Raw genomic sequence first — 21,872 nt, 5'->3', positions numbered from 1 at the left:
CATCTGCTTCTTTTCTCTGAATGCCACAGCTGCGGCTCCCTGTTCCAGCGCGCGGACGCGGCGCATGGAATCCTCTTCACCCTCTTCAAAGCTGAAGAAGAGACGCGCCACATTAAGTGCCTCCATCACCGCAGAAGCTGACGGGCGCACAGACGCTTCGTCATTTTCGTCTTCCTCACCTTCTGGCTCTTCAGCATCAGGCTGCGCACCGGCTACTTGAGCGATAATGTCCTTATCAGTCAGGGCACCACACGCCGATGCACCGGTGTCAACTTCAACATAATCGGCAAAACGTACGCCCCGAAGAGTGTCGCGCAATGCCACTGGCATGAGCTCCTCAGCCCCATCCACGTTGACGTCACAACTATCCTGCGCACTTCCAGCTGCAAATCCACTGTGGCGGAAACAGTTTGCGATTGTGGTCGCGGTCACCTGTTCCCATGCGCGCACCAACATGTGCATGGCAGTGAGCAACGTAATGCCGAAGTCCTTCCTGTCGCCCGCGCACAAAATCATTCGTGAACGAACAACGTGCTCGAGGAACAAAGTGACGCTGCCGGGAGCGGCCTAGGACTGCTAGGACTACTCCGCCGACTCCTCAGCGTCCCGTGGGTCCCGCGTACAAGTGGTGCCAGGCGCTGAGATAGCGGGAGGGCTACGAAAAAAAAAAAATTGCTACCTGGATTTTGGAGGCCATACTTTGCTCGCCCTTCGCTCGGAGGCCACTTGAAGCTCGAAAAAACTGGTCATGCCACCTATCGTTCGACCGTAAAAAGCTTCCACTAGTGTTTGACGATGATGACGCTTGGCGGCGCGCTCTTCGAATTATCCGTAGAGGCAGCAATTTCTGTTCGAATTAACGAATCGTTTTACACATGGTCTCCTATGCACTGCGGCGACCACTTTGAATTATCCAAAATTTCGTAATAATGAAGTGTGAAATAACGATCTTTCACTGTAATACTAACGAGACTCAGGATAGGACACACATACGCGACACACACTTATCTTTTGTCTGGTGACGATCCACCATTGTGTGACAGATGTGGTGAAGCATTAACAGTTCTTCACATTTTAATTCAGTGCAAACAATTGGACACTCTAAAAAAACAACATTTTCTAATACCCTACCGACAACATATACCTTTACACCCTGCAATGTTCGTCGGTAGGGAACCGCTCTTTAGTCATAAATCATTGTTAGCGTTTTTAAAAGAAATTTATAATTTTCATATCATATACCCGGGCATTCCGTAGCACGACCTCTCCAGAGAGGTTTTTGCTGCGGTGGCTACACAAGAAAGCACTTGCCTCACGGCCCTTGGACGCAAGGGTATGAACGAGTGAGGTACTTGTGCTAATGCCATACATGTCCACCATCGTTTTTCATTATCACCAACTTTTGTCTCCTATTCACACCACACACACCTTTCACGGCATGGTCATGATTTGATTGTATGTTTTTACCCGCCTTACCGCGAGGAATTTTATGGCCCTTATACAGCCGTTTATCACAATCATTGTCCATATTTTTAGTACGATGAACTGGCGCTCTTTGGCCAGGAATTGGCCCTTGCGCCACAAAACATCAAACATCATCATTATCATCTTTTATAAGCAGAGTGCCACATTTGCACCTTCTTCTTGATCTCCGTTTCAATGTCGACACCCAGGTATCTCTCATATTCAATGGTCTGTTATTTCAGTGACTCTTCTAGAGGGGTCAGACTGTGTAACCATTGTTTCTGCACCTGAATGCACAGTTATAAAATTGCAGCATTTTAATGCTGCAAGCAGATAGAAATGTATATCCTCTAACGGTCAGAGTGGCTTCACTTGCAGCTTGCTTACATTGTAAGCTCCCGAATTTTTCTTGCCTGTTATAGTATACGTTTCATGTGCTGCTTGTGCATTTTTTACTATGTGATCCTCATATAGCGTCATATGATAAAATTTTTATGCACGGCAGCATTGTGGTACTAAATGAGTAGTAAAGTATACAATAAAAAAAATGTTCAAAACGAGTTCTCATATACATGTTCAAATTGAGTCTCAATGTATATATGGTAACCTGCTATAGTGAGAAAGGTGGCTTGTACTTTGGTTATATTGAATTTCATTGTTTCAATCGATTTCATGTCAAATGCCGCTATCCGCATACTTATACATTCTGCAACAATATTTTAAAAAGATTTAGTTTGTCTAAAAACTTCTTAATGTTAGCATTTTACCCAGTACCCAACTGCAGCAGCCGTAAACTTGGCTGGCCTGAACAGATGGTGGCATTTGGCAGCGTTATATGCAAGCCCAAAACATGAGTGTGTTCTGTTTCATCAAAGAGAAACCATTAGTAGGCCTTGAATTGCTCTCGCACTGCAGCTGTCATTGTCTGACAGCTCCGAGAAGTTTGAGCGTGCGATACGGTCGGTCACAGACATATTGTGCCATTGTCCCCTATCTACTGAGCATCAGCTCTTCGTGGCTTTTGGAGACTTCATACTCTGTGCCGGCAGGATCAGCTTGCCTTGCACGATTTCCGGCTTTTACCAGCCTATACATTTCGTGAAGACATTTCTACTCAGCCGGGTTTTAGTGTGGCACTTCCTTGCTTATATGTATAAAATTATTTTCCAATTCGCTGAGAATTTCTCTTATCAGGCCTGTGACAAGAGTGTCTGAGGAATATAGAAGCACCATTACTTTAATATGGTTGAAAAATCGCGGGAGTTGGCTTTCGAAGAGACTCTAAAGGAAAATATCAAGCTAGCATAGATGGATTTTTTGCCTGCATTGGCGTGCATCACCACATTCTGCATGCCAATAAAGGAATTCTTTACTTTTAAAAATCTACTGTAAGTCTCTGGTGCTACAGCTCGATTTGAATCGCCTGGCCGAATAGTATGGGAGTTTATGTGACCACTGTCAATGCCAATTTGAGCGAATCGGCGAGCATCCGAGAGCTCCACGCCCTTAATTTGTATCAACAACTCTGCACATTTATTCATTGTCAAAATTTATATCATTCACTTTTTATCTCTATGCCGTTGAGTAAACAAAGTAACCTGATGTCATCTAGGTATTGAGGTACCCAAAAGTATGACAGAGGGTACCACTGTAATTTCTCAATGTGCTCTTTATCTCTCTCGCAAATGCTCTGTTCTCATTCTCACTAGGAATGGTTAATTGGTGATTGCACAAGCATAATCCTTCAATTTAGCTCAACTGTCCGCCACTGGGAATCAGTGGCTACGGTATTCTGCTGCTGACCCCAAGATCGCGGGTTCGATCGCGGCCGCGGGGGTCACATTTCAGTAGAGGCGAAATAGCCGAGGCCTGTGTGCTGTTTAATGTGAGCACACACTAAAGAACACCAGACATTCAAAATTTACGTAGCCTTCCGCTACGGCGTCCCTCAATATCATGTTGTAATTTGGAGACGTGAAACCCCGGATATATTTTATTCTAATTTAGCTCAACTTTATACTTCCCTTTAGTGTCTCTTTAAGCAGCAGTATCCATTGTGCTTGCTTTCTGTACATTTACACAGCATGTTGGCATTCGCATGTGCTCCTTCCAGCGACGTGGACTATGAGTTGGAGACATTCTTGTTGGGCGTAGGCATGGTGGAGCTTGTAGAGACGCTGCGAGAGCACGGCGTGAGCAACCTAGAGAGGCTGCTCAAGTTGGACGAGGAGGGTCTCGAGAGAGCCGGCATCACCAAGGTCGGCTTGCGGTCACGCCTGGCAGCTGCGATACGTCGGACTCATCAGCTGCCGTGGCACAAGCGTAGCATACCGGATCTCCGAAAGTCGGCCACCATATCGTGAGTGCTGCTGGAAATGTTGCAGTCCCTTGCCCTGCTGCATTTCCTACTCAGGCGGACATTTTTTTATGCGATAATCGTGGGGCCTTTCCCTGTGCAGATGCGCGATAGTATGTTGTGTGTGTCGGTTTGTCTTTTAGGCGTCCCCTCCCAGGCCTGTGGAGGGGGGCCTAAAAAAAAAAGAATGACCAAGGTCACGATGTCCATGACTTACCTTCTCCTGTGCCATACCCTGTTCTTACTTAGCTTCCAGCGCTTTCATTGACATGAGAGAAGCGAGAAAGCAGTTGCTGCGCCGCGGTGGTCTAGTGGCTAAGGTACTCAGCTGCTCACCCGCAGGTCGCGGCATCGAATCGCGGCTGCGTTAGCTGCATTTTTGATGAAGGCGAATATGCTGTAGGCCTGTGTGCTCAGATTCGGGTGCACGTTAAAAAACCCCAGGTGGTCAAAATTTCCGGAGCCCCTTCGCTACGGTGTGTCTCATAATCATATGGTGGTTTTAAAGGGTAAACCCCACATATGTATCAATCAATCGAGAAAGCAGTTGCAGTTCGTGACAAATCTTTATAACTGCACGTGTACTGGATGGATGTAAAATTTGTGCAGCAGTCGATTCGTGATCCAGTAAGCTTTTTTATTGAAGCCATTCTATGGCTACTCAGGAAAGTGTTGCGGGGCCCATTCAGCTAAATATTCAACATGAAAATGTTAATGGGGAAGGGCATTTTCTTTTGCCAAATTTAATGCACAAAAAAAACTGAACAGGGTAGTGCAGTTTGCAAATATGTATGCAGTTATGCATATATCATTTAACTTATCTCTTAAATAAAAATAGCACTGTTTTCGAGAACAGTTGAGCAAAAGCTTCTCATCAAAATCTTGCTTAGGACATAGCTGGGTACTAGGAAGCACAAGCCCCACAGTGATATGAGTACTTTTTTGATACAACAAAAAATGCTTGTTAATGTTCACATCATGGTGGAAGCAATTCATCAGCCTCGTTTATGCAAGTGACCAGCTGCCAGCACTGAGCAGTAGTCATACGAGGGTCTCCCGGGCTGCCACAGTATGTAAGCACCGTGCAGAAAAACCTGAAGTTGCTATCGACAGTAGCTGCACTATAGAAAGAAGTGCATGGCCGTCAATAGTCACTCAAGGTTGTGGGACTACCAGCGGCATCGCAGCTGGGATCAGTCATTAGCTATCACTGCATTGGTGCTGCTGCGCCCAGGAGGTGCTGCTTATTGTCCAAACCTAAATAATGAATGTCTTGGGGCATCGCTGATCATGTTTTGCCAGATCAACTAGAGGTGCCTTGCGCAGCCATCCCTGCATGCCTATTCCGCAGTGAGTATGTATACACAGCTATAACTGCACTGAAGAGTTTTAATAGCAGAGCTATCATAGGGCTGGGCTTGACAACAGATAGGTATTCACGCATGTCATGCTCAGGTTCCCAGCTATGCCCATGGCATAACTGCCTCGCCCATAGCTGAGTCACAGACTTGTGGTAGTCACACAGTGAAACGGGCAAGGGTGAATAAGGCCGTAACTGCCTGCAGCAGCAGAGGCTGCTGCACATCCATGTATCTCTACTTTACAAATAAAATTAGCACAAACACCCATCCGAGATTGCAAAACATTACAAGAAATTACAGAAAATCACCAGCGAAACATTGGACAACCGTTGCTCTGCTGTTTCTGCAGATTTCACACTGGCTGGAATGGAGGTAAGTCTTATATTATTTCATTTGTTAACCTGCTTATTTATTTGTTTTTCTTCACCTCAAGAGCAGGGGTCAACCCATGTTTTGAGTTTTCGCAGTACTGCTGGTCCATTGCTTTTGCAACTGTTCTGCTCTTCTGATACAGCTGCCCCGAGGCTCTCTCTGTCGTGACAGCTGTCCGTAAGCATTTGGGCCACATGGAAGTGTCGTTGAGCCACTTGGAAAATCACCTGAGCAAGAAACCCAAGGACTTGGAGTTGGGCCGGGACTACTGCAGCGCACGCCACTTGCGCGAAGAGCTCAGGGAAGCCCACGAGGCACTGTGTTTGCTCTCTACGCAGATGCAAAGGGTAGACCAGCTGGTAGCTAAGGTTGGTGCCTGTCATGAACTTCTGAGTGGTGCCACTTTGTGGAAAATGGGGTGCTCTTGTTTTTTCATACGGGCAGCCTCACTCTGTAGTGAAAAACAGTGACTTGTATTTGTAAGCACACTTCCACAATGCAAGGAACACCACTACTACCTCGCGAAGATGCTTGGTATGCTACTCCAGCGAATGCGCAAAAAAAAAACGTGCAGGTAGCAGCGCCATCTGAATTCTTGCACCGGCCAACTGTGATGTAGATTTTACCAATATGTGCTAGGGCATTCAAGTTGCATTGTGCTCTGATGGAGCCGGTCATTAGACATGGCAAGTTTTGGGACAATATATTGAGCCAGTGTGGTAGTAAGAAAGGAAAAGGCACCGAAATCGGCAATCCATGCTGATGAACCAAAGTGAAGTTCTATGGTTTCCAAAAACTTATCCTTTCGAGCTGATTCAGTGTCTTGTTGAAGTGTCCCTTTAATTCTCGCAATTGAGTGTTTTGAGAAGCAGACTTGCAATTGTCGAAGCAGCAGCTGCCTTCCTTAGTGTTGTGTTTATGTACGCTTTACAGGGTAGCCAGCCGGTCTGAGTTGTGGCTAACCTCCTTGTCCTTCCTCCTCTTCCTTATGTACGCTTTACCTACTGTTCCCCAGCCCCAAAAGTGGCACAGGATATGAGAAAGCATGTGTACAAAGGAGCAATAGGAAAGAAAAAGAAAAAGGTTGGTTATTAGCATTCATTGGCATACAGGGCTTGATTTGTCATATGGGTGTTGGCTGTTACTTAAGTAAGGAAGGCACAAAAATATTACGAAGAAAAAAAAGTAAGATAAAACGAAACCAATTGTGGGAGGTATCTTGGGTGCAAATGGGCTGTGGTCACCTCGACAACGGACAGTGTGTAAGGCAGGGTGTTCAGAACGCATGAATTAATACTGGCCAGAACGCATGAATAAATACTGGTAAAAGTTGAAAGACTCAAATATAAAGACAGGTTTGGATAAAATTTTCTGGTACTTTCTATGCCAGTGTGTCTCATTTTTCCTAATTAGGAAGTACTGTAAGACCTAGTGTACCCCGTCAAAATCAATGACGTCATGGTGTTTGGTGTGGGATTCTCAAAGTGGAGTATCTGCCCGCGCTTTCTTTTCGCGCATTTTCTCGCTTACCAAGCTTCATCTCGCTGTAAGGGTGGCGTTTCCAGGATTGTGCCCTTGTACGTTACTAGTTGTACAATTTAATATACAGTATATCAAATTGTACCGCACTTGTGTATGGCATCGGTATTCTATAGCAACACCTGGCATATGTAGTGTAATTTTGAATATCCTATACAGCTTTCGCAGGGTTCTGGAAACAGAGCAATGCCTTGTGAAATCACAGCTACATAGAAAGCACGCAGTGACTAGTGGTCTTCTGAGAATGTTTGCATAATTAGATACAAGAATGTTCTTAGGCCAGAAGAACGGATTTAAGCTTCAAAGCCAAATCAATATGCTCTGTCATTTTCAGGCTGATTTGGGCAATCTTCATATTCGTGGTGCACACAGAAAGGCTGAACTTTCTTGTTTTTCTTTTTTTCAATATTTCTATGTTGTGGCTTATTCACTGCTGCGATTGAAGCTGCTTGTGTGACTGCTCAGGTTTGGTACCCTAATCAAGCGGTTAGGTTGTCTTGTCCGTGCTGTGTAACAGTTCACAGCAATCATGGGCGCGTACACGGGGGGCAGGGTGGGAGAGGTGGTAAGTCAGCCTTCTTTGCGGACACAATGGGAAGGCGGGGTGCCACAACAAACCTTTGCCCCCCCCCCCCTCCTCAATGGGAGCCCTGCGCATGCCTAGGACAGCAATTATTGCAGTGCATCTTTTAAATAGCACTGCTTGTCTATAAAAAGGGAACACGCGACCAGTCGTGTACTGACAAAAACATTTATTTTTCATAATCTTTTTAAATTGCTTCATATTGTTTTCGGTCTATACTGTTTATAAAATGTTCATGTTGGAGCAGTCATGCAGCTTGACCTTTCATCATGCACATAGAATTTGTCAGCTGCAAAAATCAATCAAATTGGATGTTACTCTATGGGCGCTAAGTAACCGCAACAGAACCTGAACTAACATAAGAAGGCCTTTCGGCCACAAGGTATTAAACATCTCATTTATCTTTCGAACTTGTGCTTAAAGCATAAAACACAATGCATTGCACAATTTGTCCCTTTGATGTACGCACACTTGGTAGGCAGGCTTTTACGTCAATGTACCTAGTTTGAGTATACGTCAATGTACCTAGTTTGAGTATACAAGATTATCCTGCACAGTGTTGGGTCCATCCCTTGAGTTACCGCACAAACATCCTGATTTTATCTAGATCATATGCTCTTGTCACATTTGTTGTGGCCAAGTCAACTAATTTCTGTAATAACGTTCTCTACTAGAATTTGAGATATAGTGCCGGAGGTTTTCGGAGTAGGCTCGTTGATGTAGTGCGAATACAAGACAGCGAGGTCAGCCTCACATTGTCACTATTCTTTCAAGTTACAGGACAAAGGATGCATCCAGTGGGAACCTCAATGGCCACCGCTGCCTGTTGAGGTGAAGCGCAGCAAACTCTCAGCGTGGGTGCCTTTATGCTTCTTTTTCACGGCACTGTGGGCTTGCAAAATAGCCCTGGGCCGACACAGTCATTGGCCGCGTCTACCCGGGTTGTTCATGCATCGCAATATGTAAAGAACCTCGACATACTTCTAGTCTCACGGAAGTGCTGTAATACATCAATCACCCATTTTCGCCACCGGACCACAGAAACATCATCATTGAATTAAATGATATTACATCTCTTATTTGCGCATAGACGCTTTCTCCGTTTCGTCATATTACTCTCTTCGTCTGTTGAGTTCTGGGAGTCCGAGTGTGTAGATGCAGGCCTCTCTTGACCCGAGTGCCCTTGCTGGGGTTCCTCCATGGTGCTCATATCGTTAGTTGGAGGTGTGGGTCCGGGGTCATGTTTGTTCTTTTCAGAGCTGCCCTGTTCGTGATCAGCAGCTGCCCTAGAAGTGCGTTTTGTTTTAATGACATTGTGACGTTCCGCGTGTGGTGTGGGATTGACATCGGCCACCACATCAAGGTGGCTTCTGTTGGCATCCCATGGCATCTCTGTTGAGACAGTAGCAGACCAGCAGTGGCTGCACTGTGGCGCTGAGCGAACCTGCACAGGATTCATGCACATGTCAGTTTCATTCAAGCAGTGAAGCTGCGTTTTCTGCAATAGACAAATACAAATAAATCAAGTGGATGAGTGGATGGTATTATGAGTACCACAGCTACTGCTGGTGCAGTGTCAAAAGTCTTTGCGATAGCTTTTGCATTTAATAATGTGCAAGTACACACTATGATGCACCACTTTGAATCTTGGGGACAATTGATTAAATGCCCTTCCATGTTGTAAAAATTGTCATTGAATTTTGAAATATATGGAAGAAACAACGAAATATTTTTTTACTGTTCACAAGACGAAAAAATAAAAATGCCTGGCCTGCATGGAAAGTGCAGCACTGTCACAGTAAAAGCTGGTAAAGTGGGGTTTCTGTAACCTGCTGCAGACTCCCTTGGGGCTGCCTTATTCAGGTACGCTTGCAAAGTACCCACTACACCATAAATTGATGAAGTGGCTGATAATAAAGAATTATGGTAAAGACTTTTGTAATGTGTTGGAAGCTTTGAACGATCTACTTATTATGCAATTCATACTATGCTATGCCTGGTCACATAATTCACAATCTGCGAGGCCTGGTTATCTTGCTCTTCTGCAATGCTATATTGTGTGTCTTGACACTGTTCCTTCCAGTCGTAATGCTAGTATAGGGTATTTATGTACAGGATTTACTAGCACTGGTATGGCTCTCTGGTAGATTATGGGGCTGCCACGAAGAGGACCCACGCTTGAACCCTGTTCCGTTATGGATACTTTTTCTTGTTTTGCGACATAGTGTGTAAGGAAACTGACAGTGGCAGGCAACTATGGCACCCTTGTTGTGATCCCTTAACAGCTTTTGCTGTAAATGTCTCCATACGTATATTTGCAGTTGTGTTGCAAGTTTAGAAATACACAATTTCCACAGCTTGTGTTGCTATTAGGCCGACATGACAACCTTCGATAGACCCTCCAGAAAATTCAGTCTGGCAACATGGCTCTTCTGCCATATCTTGTTCGCTCGTGCGAGCTGACGGGCTGTGTGTTCCAGCGTCGCAGACGAGCGTTCCCTGCAGTGGACACAGACACCGCTTGCATTCCTGCAAGACGTGTACCGCGTTTGGACGGTACGCCAATCAGCGTCCATAGGGTGAACAAGACATGGTGGAAAAAATGTGTTTTCGGTTTCGTTCGATAGGTGGCGCTGAATTTTGAAAAGAGTCTATTTGAATGCTCTTATGAAGGCACATGCCGCCACATCTTGGTCATAGTTACTTTGTTTTTAGTAGGCAGTTTAGCATGTTGGGACATCTTTGGATTCATAAATGCAAAGTGCACGGTTCATAGCGCACGGCCTGATGCCATGAAATTGCTGTGCTTTTTGCTTGCATATGTTGCCAGTTTGCTGTAGACGCGATTGCACCAATTTGTGCCAAGATGCATCTGCAGCACTTCGGCGCAGTACTCCTCAGCACCATGCCTGGATTGTTGCACAATTCTTATCAAAGGGGAAGCTTAAATGACACATTTGCACCAGGAAACCTGCTTGCGTTCATGATGGAGGGTGTTTACCAACCTGGAACAGTCAGGGAATTGGGACCCTTCTAGAAAAGTCACGGAAAACCCAGGGAATTTCTGAAAAACCTAGCCAGGTCATGGAAACTGACAGCAGTTCTGTGTGACCATCACAAAAATGAGCATTATCATTGATCAAAGCTTAAAATGTCTCGGCTGCAACTACAGTGAGCTGCTAGAATGCGTGTGAAAAAAAAAAACAGTGCATACCTCTTGCTTCTGAGTGTAAACACGGAAAGATTCACCGACCCATAGAACACAAAAACTGCTGATGTTTCAGTTCCCTATATCGGAGAGAGCTTTATTCACAATAAAAGCTATAAGAAAGGCACAGCGTACTTAAATACACCTAAATACGTGACGTAAGCAGCGGGAGTACGTTGTCATAAGTGTCTCATCACTCCTGTTTGGCGTATGTATACAGTCGTCTGTATCTGAATTTCAGGTGCAGGCATGATGCAAGATTCTTTTAAATGTGGAGCATTTTATAGTCGAACCTACTCGCAAATCTGGCAACGGCGGTGGTGTCTACACCCCTACTGCACATGCTCGCTTCTCATGCCGACTGTCCCTCTCCCCCTCTCTCGCCTCGTAAAGCCAACGCAAGCAGCGTCTGCTAGTAAAAACCAACTGCTCGTGCTGCACAATTGTTCACCGACTGCTCCATATATGTAGGCACTGGATGGGGCATTAGGAATTCAGTCAAGGCCGTCTTTACTTGGCTTCCGCTTGACTACTTGACGCTTTGCTTAACTCTAGTAGATGCGATGGGAGCAACAACCCAACTGTCCCAGCACTCGTTGAAGGCAATGTTTCTCTTTCATTCAATAAATACAAATAAGTCGCCCCCCCCCCCACCGTGAGAACATGCAGGTTATCTGAGCCCAGAGACATAAAAGGCAAAGATGCATGTGCTTGTCGGAAAAAAACAAAAAAGAGTTTTGCAGTACGGCTCTGTTCTTGAAACACTGTCGTTACTCCTTGTCAAGACAAGGTACACAATATGCGAGTAGCAGTTACTAACTTTATTTTCTGAAAAGTATATTTTAGAGCTGTCCAAATTAGGCGTTGATGCAAATGAATAGTAAGTACAGCAATTCAGGTCTCATTAGATCTAATTCAATCCACTCCACATATTAAAAGACCTGGGCTACAGCCATTATAAGAAAATAGATTATGGTCCAGTAGCTGAACCAGCCGGGCTACCATGTCCTTGTTTCACACGCATGTCGCGAGATGGCACCACTTCTGTGTTTCCTCGCAGCTTTGACTGCAATGTCAGACTATCCCAGGCTCCTTCAAACTTTCATCCGCAGCTACTTTTAACATGTGCGTTTGCTTTCTGGTTCTTCTGAACATCTAACAGCTGACTTGCTCACTGCCTGGCTCAGGGCTTTTATTTTGACCAGATATACATCTTTTTTTTTCCACATTTACCGTATGCGCACAGAGCATTCTCAATGAGTCTGGTAATTTTGTTTAATTTTTACTTATATGAAGCGTCTGGTTTTTGTTTACTGTGCGCAGTTTTCTATGCAGACATACCAGTCATGGAATTCGTATTTAATCATCATTGATAACCTAGAAAAGTCTGGGATTTTAGAAATAACAAATTGGTAGACACCCTGATTGCTGAGTGCTTAACGTGCCTGGCTTTTGTGTGAAAACAGATCAGTGCTTCGGTTTGGTGGCTCCATGAAAGTGTTCTTCTGAAGTTCTTTCTGAGCTTCCCAAGTGCCCTTTTATGACATCACTTCCATGAAAGAAATTGTGCCCAAATTCTTCGTGTACCCCAGCACGAAACATTTTTGTGATAAGAAAAAATTTGCAGGCCAGCGTGGAACACGTTGCACAGTCGCAGCATAAGCTAGATGAGTGGCCTCCACATAGCCCGTAGTCAACTCCTGTAGGGTGCCTACTGCAAGCATAGTTGTTATGTACCCTCTATACCATATATTTTTTTATAAAGTAGGGAAGCACCCACAAGGCATATTGAGTGCAATACACACACCAGCGTAGCTGCACACTTTGCTGCTGCTGTGTTGGACAAGGACAGTGAATAATTGTGATTGAGCCTTTTGTAGTGGGAGGGAAGCTTTAAGCAACACACTTGTAATCCACTTCCCATATTGTTATGCCTGGTATGGTTCTACCCTTCTGTGATGCCATAATACATCTGATAATGCGATTCCACACCATATAGGACGCTTGTATAGAGTCTTTTATTGCGATAGCAATTATATGGACACTCTCGGCTTGATTTTGCCGCCGGCGTCGATGTAGGCGTCATTCACCGTATATGTAAACGTATATATATGAGTGTGTGTGTGTGTGTGTGTGTAAAAATGCAGGAAAGAAAAATAATCCAGAAAAGGACTCTGGCGTGTGAAATCGAACATCTGACCTCTAAATTGTGAGTGTGAGGCGTTGACCACTAAACGACGAGAGCACCTCCTTCAACATTCAAACCGCAAGCTATAGGCCATCACGTTTAGAATGCTACATACCAGGTCCTATGCAAGCCTATTTTTCCTCAGCATAGTCTCCTCAGAGGCTTTTGACTCTACTTGTCCTGATTGTGGTGAGGCTAGTGACTTAGCACATATGCTCTGGCACTGCCCCTCGTTACGTGGCCCAAGTCGGCTCACAGAAGAAGATTGGGACTCTGCCTTACGAAGTTCATAGTTTCTACCCCAACCATGGGCTGTCCAGAGAGCCCACAATGTGGCGGTGAGGCTGGGCCTCCCCGTTCCTACGTGGGAGCGGCCCGCGACGTTGCTCTAAGGGAGTAGCGTTTCTCAGGACCCAATGAAGTTCTTTGTCTGTCTGTTACATATACCACTTAGTGCTGCCGATGGCTATCTCGGGGAAACTGTTGTTTTCAGCACTACCAGCAAGATGGCGCCACGAGCGCGCGTCGCCAGATCGTCATGACGCGGTGGCGCGCGCTCTCCTTTCCCACGCGTATTTTGCTCCGCGGAGAAAAGTGGGGTGGACGCTCACGCGTGCGCCCTTATCTCGCGGTGGAGAGGATCGTACGTATTGGGCTCTCACCGGAACGGTTCTGTTGTACAGGTGTGCAACAGCTGCGCCAGTTTGATACAATTACCTATTTTGCGCTGAGCTGTGCCAAAACCACGAAATTTGCTCAAATTGCGCCACGCTGCGCCAAAATACCCGACCAGCCTCAAAACGTTTTCGGTTGTGCTAACTTCAGCGAGAAATGGAGGCCACGTTACCCACCTGCAGTCTGAATCGTTAATACAAGCGCGCAGACTCTAACCTTAAACCGCGGTAATTTTACCACGCTAACCTTAACCCCATTAAGGTCAGGGCACTAGCGAAACGCTGTCGACCAGATCATCATCATCAGCCTGACTACGCCCACTGCAGGACAAAGGCCTCTCCCATGTTCCGCCAGTTAACACGGTCCTGTGCTTGCTGCTGCCAATTTATACCCGCAAACTTCTTAATCTCATCTGCCCACCTAACGTTCTGTCTCCCCCTAACCCGCTTCCCTTCTCTGGGAATCCAGTTAGTTACCCTTAATGACCAGCGGTTATCGTGTCTACGCGCCACATGCCCGGCCCATGTCCATTTCCTCTTCTTTATTTCAACTATGATATCCTTAACCCCCGTTTGTCCCCTAATCCACTCTGCTCTCTTCTTGTCTCTTAAGGTTACACCTACCATTTTTTTTTCCCATTGCTCGCTGCGTCGTCCTCAATTTAAGCTGAACCCTCTTTGTAAGTCTCCAGGTTTCTGCTCCGTAGCTAAGTACCGGCAAGATACAGCTGTTATATGCCTTCCTCTTGAGGGATAGCGGCAATCTACCTGTCATAATTTGAGAGTGCTTGCCGAATGTGATCCACCCCATTCTTATTCTTCTAGTTACTTCAACCTCGTGGTTCGGCTCAGCGGTTATTACCTGCCCTAAGTAGACATAGTCTTTTACAACTTCAAGTGCACTATTACCTATCTCGAAGCGCTGCTCCTTTCAGAGGTTGTTGTACATTACTTTCGCTTTCTGGAGATTAATTTTAAGACCCACCTTTCTGCTCTCCTTGTCTAACTCCGTAATCATGAGTTGCAATTCGTCCCCTGAGTTACTCAGCAATGCGATGTCATCGGCGAAGCGCAGGTTACTAAGGTACTCTCCATTAACTCTTATCCCTAACTGTTCCCATTCTAGGCTTCTGAAAACCTCCTGTAAGCACGCGGTAAATAGCATTGGGGAGATTGTGTCCCCCTGCCTTACACCCTTCTTGAGTGGTATTCTGTTGCTTTCTTTATGAAGCATTATGGTAGCAGTTGATCCCCTGTAGATTTCTTCCAAAATGTTTATATATACTTCATCTACGCCCTGATTCCGCAGTGTCTGCATGACGGCTGATATTTCTACTGAATCAAACGCTTTCTCGTAATCTATGAAGGCTATGTATAGTGGTTGGTTATATTCTGAGCATTTCTCTATTACCTGATTGATAGTATGAATGTGGTCAATCGTTGAGTAGCCTGTTCGAAGTCCTGCTTGTTCCTTTGGTTGATTGAATTCTAATGTTTTCTTTACTCTGTTAGCAATTACCTTTGTAAATAGCTTGTATACTACAGAGAGCAAGCTGATCGGCCTGTAATTCTTCAAGTCTTTGTCATCTCCTTTCTTATGTATTATGTATTTATTATGTATGTCGACCAGATAAAGTAACAAAGCCGTGCACCCGTCGGTCCGCTGGCCGCAACGAATACCTATCGGCGGGGCGATGCCAATTCAAGACAAAAATGCGTTGCCGTAACCCACGGCAAAAGCAGCTATGGCATGTTATCAAGTAGAGCTGGGAGCGCATACCGCGGTTTTCCGAGTGTGAACTGAGTGTACGTGCTGAGAACGCCGACATTTGTGGCGGTCAGGTTGATCGCCATGGATAACAAGGGCACATAAAACATTTTTCTGTCTTGAAGTTGCGTCGTCCCGGTAGATATCTGGTGCTGTCGCCGGACCAACGGACGAGCGCCGCTGTATACTTTATCTGGTAGAACGCGCCTTGCAAGCGAGCCGAGATACTGTGCCCTAAACCCAACCTCATCGTTAAAAAAAAAAAAAAAAGGAGGGGAGGGCTTAGTGGTTTTCAAAAATTTCTTAGCCTTGCTCTAACCCCCGTGATGTAAGTGCTGCTCCAAAGTGCAATATTTGCTATTAACTGCTCCAAACCTGCTTCAAAATGGTATTGGCAAACTAAAAAGAATGTAGTTGAACCATGGGACCATCCCGTGAGCATAAGCGAAACCAAGAGCAAGCTGTATACACTATCATCCTAGTATGCTACTCAGTGGCGTAAATCCAGACAGATCTCAAGGGGTGACTCATATCAGGCCATGGTGTGCAATTCGTATTTTAATAGTTGTATATTTATTTATAGAGGAATTAAATCATGCTTTCAAATAAAATGAAAAAAAAAACGAGCATGGGGTCCGAGCTCGAGCAATTGCATTGTTCTATTCAGTCTCTTTTTTTTTCACCTTTTTTTTTCAATTTCCATAGTTCACACAGCTGAAGGGCATTTACCACAGGTACGCAGTAACAGATAAAAAGCCGTTTAAAAACTTGATTGCGCTATAGTTAACTGTTAAACATGATATCACGTGCTAAAGCAAAATCTCAAGTGGGAAACTTGCAAGGGGTGTTCTCCACAGCCTGAACACCAGAGAATTACAGACTATCTTGACCACCCTCCCCCCCGCCTATGAGTTACGCCAACTATACTATTTGTATACTAGATGCATACTAGCATACGGCATGTTTAATAATAAATATAGATATTGGATTCTTATGTGATCTTTTAGACTTCAGGAGTTGGAACATGCATCTGTTCCGAAAACACCAATACTGCTCTGAAGACACTTAAGCTAGGCTGCTCCAAAGCACTTTTTTTTTTCTGATCCAGAAATCAAAATGTCGCTTATTCCATCACTGTAACCCGCTCAGAACGCTGCTTAAACCGCCTTCGCGCAATACACCGGTGCCCTGCGGGAAATCGTATGTTATGATTTGGAAGGGGCTGTTAGCACAACTCACGGGACAGCTAATTTTGTTCAATTACTCATGCATGTATTCGCGGCGAGATTGGGTTATATGTGGCAGCACCGTCTCCGCCGAAGTGTGGATAGGTATAGCACACGCAGAGGCACTTAGTTGCGTGCGATCTGATCCGACTTTCGGCGAATTTGTGTATTTATTTGATACTGTCAACCCCGTGCTTTGGGGTCATTACAGGAATTGTACGTGTCACATATATCACATAATATTCACACAATGAAGCAGCACATAGGAATAACAGATGAATAATCATCATCAGGAAATGATGGACCAAGCAGCAGTGACTATAAAGAAACAAGTTCTGGCACCAGAAGTTAGCGCTTATCAATGCAGAGAAAGCTGTCTAACGCGTCTTTAAAGTTGACTGACGTTTTTTGAAAACCAGATCAGGTAAGCTATTCCACATTTCTATTGCTCCTGGAAAAAGGGAGTGGCGGCATTCACATACCTTTTAATAGCCCTTATGTTTGTAAGGATGCCAAGAGCATTTTACGATGCGTTTGAAGCAGAAAGCCGCACCTACTCTGAAATTATTCTGGTGAATGCAGGGTACGACGACAATAGACACCACTTTGAAAAACTGCACTTGCCAACCTCGTTACATGCATTGGCAGGTGAGCGAGAACAATTGCTTTCGTACGTCGTTTCAGACATACGTGCAAGCACCCTCGCGCTGAGATAACCGAACAAACCACCCTTTGAGAACGTTGATGAAGTATGTGCACATTAAAAACACGACGTGTCTAGCAGACGACGCGCGGAGCAATCCACACTTGCGCGCTGCAGCCAGTTGCCCCCAGGCGGCGGCTCCGTTGTGAGCATTAGAATGATCTTGACGCCTGAGAAAGTTTGGAGGCAATAATTTGGAGAAGTGTATGACTGGCAATAATTTGGAGGAGTGTATGACACTTCTGCCGCCTTAAAAGAACTGCATTTTTTTTTTTTTTTTGCCAACCCTACTCCTCAGTTTCACGAATCTCTTGAATCTCAAGGTCGCCAGATCTACATTTTAACTCACGGATTCTACCAAAGGATTCAACAGGTGCGGCAAGTGTTAATGTGGACATTATCATTTTATGCTCAGTGGGGTAGATCAACATACTAGTTTTTATTGTGATAGCAATTATATGGACACTCTCGGTTGAATTTCGCCGCCGGCGTCATGCACCGTATATGTATATGTGTCTATATATATGAAAATGCAAGAAATAAAAAAAAATCCAGGTAAAAGACTCCAGCACGCGAAATCAAACGTGGGACCTCTGCGTCCTGAATGGGAGGTGTTAACCACTGAGTCACCGAGGGGTACCTCCTTCAATGTTCAAACGGCAAGCTATTTATATCTACCACTTACCTCTGCTGGCGGACTTCTCGAGGGGGGGGGGGGGGGGGTATCGTGTTTTTAGCATTATTCAGCAAGATGGTGCAATGAGTGCGCGGCGGCTCCAAGGAGGATTTAAAAAAATTGCTGGAGTGGAAATGATTGCCGAGGAGTGAATCCGTGTCTATGGCAAGGTGGCGGCTGCGGTGGCCCTCTTACTAGGGGCATGATAAAGTACCACCGTTCAGCGATTAAGAACGGAGCTTTTCCCACGCACTTCCAACTTTTACGGCTCCAAGTGCGTCTTAGTGTTACTAATTTTCCTTAGGAAGCCTCTAATTGGAGGCAAAGTTCTTTGGAGATTCAGTCACACATACTCGTTTCTGTGTTATTTCGTCGGGAACAGCTATCTTTAAAAATAGAACTAACTTTGCATTTACATTAACATATCAAAGCCACTTGGTCTTTAAGTGGGCACTACCAGAAAAGAGCATGTTTCCGCCATCTTGGCAGTGGCAAAACTGGCTTTATTTCTGCTGGCAAGGCTTGCGGGAGCTTACACTCTAGCAATTTTTTTAATCCTTCACGGGCGGCTCCTATTTCTCACGCGTACTTTGACCCGCGGAGAGGAGTGGAAGATCCCTCGCGCGCCCTTATCTCCCGGTGGGGAGGATCACACGTCTTGGCTGGCGTTGGGCTTGCACTGGAACGATTCTGTTGTAGTAATGGGGCGCACAAAGGTCACTGCAATCGTTGGACAGCCTCCGTTTGCGAAAAGGGCGCGCTTTTCAGACAAAGCGAAGTAAAAACTGAGACGCTTATTCGCGTTCATCTGTACATGTGAGTACGTTTCGTGCGTCATTTGTGCGTGAGAAACGCGGGGAACGTTTCGATCTGCTTGCCATTCTGCGCATGACCTTCCAATTTGTGGCTATCGCGTTCATTGCTTCGCCTTTGCGGCAAACCTGTGACTTTATTGAAACAGCAGTGACCATGTTTACTCCGCATAATTTAGGTATGTGTAATGGCTTGCACATACTTTATTTTTCTTAATGCAAGCCTTCTTTGGTCCAAATTCTGTCTTTGGTGATAAAAATAGATGTTTTACTTTCCGTAACCTGCTCCAAACACGCATTTTAGTGCTCCAAAAGTAAGATTCTGCGGCTCCAAATATTGCTCCAAATTCTATTTCGGCTGTTGCACCCCTGGTTGGAGTTACCGGGCGCACAAAGGTCACTGCACTTGTCGCGCAGTCTCCATTTGCGAAAAGGTCGCGCTTTTCAGACGCAGCGAAGTAACAACTCAGACGCTTATTCGCGTTCATCTGTAGCTGTGAGTACTTTCGCGCGTCATTTGTGCGTGAGAAACGCGGAGCACGTTCGGATATGCTTGTTATTCTTTGCGTGACCTTCCAATTTGTTGCTATCGCTTTCACTGTTTCGCTTTTGCGACAGTGCTGTGACTTCCAAAAGAGTTTCAAGTTGTGGCATCGCTATGTGGTAGAATGCTCACCTGCAGCGTAGAATGCCTCGGTTCAAGTAATTTTCAAACTTTGGGGTTTTCCCCCCTCCTTTTATGCAATAGCTGTGACCAACGTTTGCTGTGACACACGCGGTGACACACACCGGTGCCAGTGGCAGACATCACCAACAAAATCTGCTATTATTGTTTGTTGTAAGCTCAACTTGTACTGCGAATGTGACATCTGTGTCTTGCTTGCCACCATTTACAGAGGTGTAAAGCACCACTTTAAACTTACACAACTAATGAACACGATTCTGTACATAAGCTGTGTACATAACAGTCAGTATAATCTCTTCATAAAGTGCAGCAGTGATTGATTAAAACCTTTGGCTTGAACAACGAAAAAAAAAATTGCGACGAAAGTTTAACATTTCGCACAAAATGTTGACAAGGTATGGGCATTGCGCAAGCTTGTATTTTACTCTGAATTCATTAAATATGTTGTGGCCATGCATGTGTAATCACTGGGACTGATTTCGAGGCTGATTAGGATGTGATACAGAACATTTTTGCGCCTTACCCCTCAACTGACTGCAATGACTCATACTATTTAGTATTCTGCTCTGACCTCAACAAGCACAAAACTCACATTGGGTACAAAATCTTTGGTACTATTTTAGATCGCGAAGTGTATGTATACTTGTTCAATACCCTTCATATGGTAAATGAGATGAGGCTCCCTAATATGTTACGCTGACTGCAGATGTCGCACACTTTTTGCCTGCAAAGGGCACGCTAGCTAAGAGCTCATTGCATATATCTGTATATATTAGGCGTGATTAGTAACAACCATTATTATCAAACCATAACCCCACAAGAGGTTCGCTATCATTTCTACACATGAATAATAATAAAGAAAGAATTCACTTTGCATTGTCACGCATTGTTAAAAGTTAAAAAGCCCATATCTTAGTTTTTTTTTTTTTTTTTTTGTCGCGATGATTACTGGTTTTAACAACTATTTCGCGCAAAGAAGGTCACCGAATAAGAAACTATGAAAACAGTGTCATTTTCGATCCCCGCGTCTGCGCACTCAGCATTCGATCGGATCGCATGATGAAAGGCATATAAAAACACACTTTCTCGGCCTGTAATACCTGGGAAAAACTGTAGGATTCGGATACGGGTGCGCGCGCTGTACCACACCGCGGTATTGCTCACCTGTTGATCGCACTGCAAGCAGCGCCTGTCGGCCTTGTCGACACACTATGTGGCACAAAATAACGCTCTCCCACGACTATCAAGCGTCACCTGTACGATCCTCCGAGCAGCCTACCACGCGGGCTTGTAGCGGTACGCTTATACATGCATGCACGTGCGTGGGAGCGCGCGTTTTCCGTGCAACTGTACCGATTTGACAAAGGTCACCGTTATCTGTTGTTTCGGAAATGATTGTCGCCCGTTTACCGTGCAACTGTTCGCTTCGACCGCGGTGACTCGCCATTACGATCAAGAACTAATTTGACAAAGGTCACCGTTATCTGTTGTTTCGGGGATGATTGTCGCCCATTTACCGCGTGCAACTGTTCGCTCCAATCGCTGTGACTCGTATCATTACGAATAAGAACTGATTTTACAAAGGTGACCGTTATCTCTTTCGGGAATAAAATTGTTGCCCCAGTGTGGCCTCAAAAATAATGAAATGATTAGCAACCGAGATGCCCGGCATCCGGCATGTTATCAAGCGGATTTCCCTGATCGAATCACGCGCCCTGCGATGAGCAAGTGTAATTCCACTTTGTCGAGCGCGCTGCACCGTAGGGCATTGAGTTTAATACAGACATTTCAATATGACGCTCTATTCGTTTTACGAGGCGGAGTTTAGTAAGTGCTTTCGCATTTTTCCCGGTATCACAGCTTCCGCTAAGTTGCGAGAAGCATGCGACGTGGTGCCCGCGTCGCGCTACTGTTGTGCAATGGGGCTGTATTGTGAAGACATGGTAAGCCTATCTGTTTTCAAAGACGATAGTCTTTATTGGGGACCTTCGACGCAAAAATTTTGGTCTGTCTGTACATTTGTTCGTTTGTCTGCCCTTAACGGTATCCTAAACAGCACCACTGTGTCCAAACGATACTCCAAACGGCCGACCCCATCCGCAGCGCCCACCAATATTGCTCAAGATTTAGTGTTCATATATTTCTGCGATTGTCAATTAAAAAGCAATTATTGCGCATATCTGAGGCATCATAACAGCACGTCAATATTCTCTATATGTGTGTCTCTTACTAGAAATGGCATACGCAAGTAATTCTA

At 45.1% G+C, this 21,872-nt stretch overlaps 1 protein-coding gene and 1 long non-coding RNA gene across 3 annotated transcripts in view; one reads left to right on the top strand and one right to left on the bottom strand.

Annotated features, from left to right (window-relative positions):
• The window catches only part of LOC119174780 (ankyrin repeat, SAM and basic leucine zipper domain-containing protein 1-like), a 50,880-nt gene extending 42,126 nt beyond the window's left edge, over window positions 1–8,754 (top strand). The window contains exons 10-12 of one of the 2 annotated variants that reach the window (XM_075895127.1): window positions 3,578–3,823; window positions 5,696–5,921; window positions 8,456–8,754. In XM_075895127.1, the coding sequence (XP_075751242.1) occupies window positions 3,578–3,823; window positions 5,696–5,921; window positions 8,456–8,641 (658 nt within the window). In that variant the 3' untranslated portion in view covers window positions 8,642–8,754. Of the gene's footprint in view, window positions 1–3,577; window positions 3,824–5,695; window positions 5,922–8,449 lie in introns of both variants that reach the window. The other variant, XM_075895126.1, reaches the window with a different exon arrangement.
• On the bottom strand, window positions 7,830–21,472 carry LOC119174781 (uncharacterized). Its single transcript, XR_005110224.2, has 2 exons — window positions 20,780–21,472; window positions 7,830–9,119 (listed from the first exon to the last, which is right to left on the bottom strand). It is a non-coding gene; the product is annotated as an uncharacterized LOC119174781 (long non-coding RNA).
• Window positions 21,473–21,872: the final 400 nt, after the last annotated feature.

This window comes from Rhipicephalus microplus, chromosome 5 (assembly GCF_043290135.1).
Source record: "Rhipicephalus microplus isolate Deutch F79 chromosome 5, USDA_Rmic, whole genome shotgun sequence".
Classification (NCBI taxonomy): Eukaryota; Metazoa; Arthropoda; class Arachnida; order Ixodida; family Ixodidae; genus Rhipicephalus; species Rhipicephalus microplus.
This window is presented reverse-complemented; position numbering and strand designations above follow the sequence as displayed.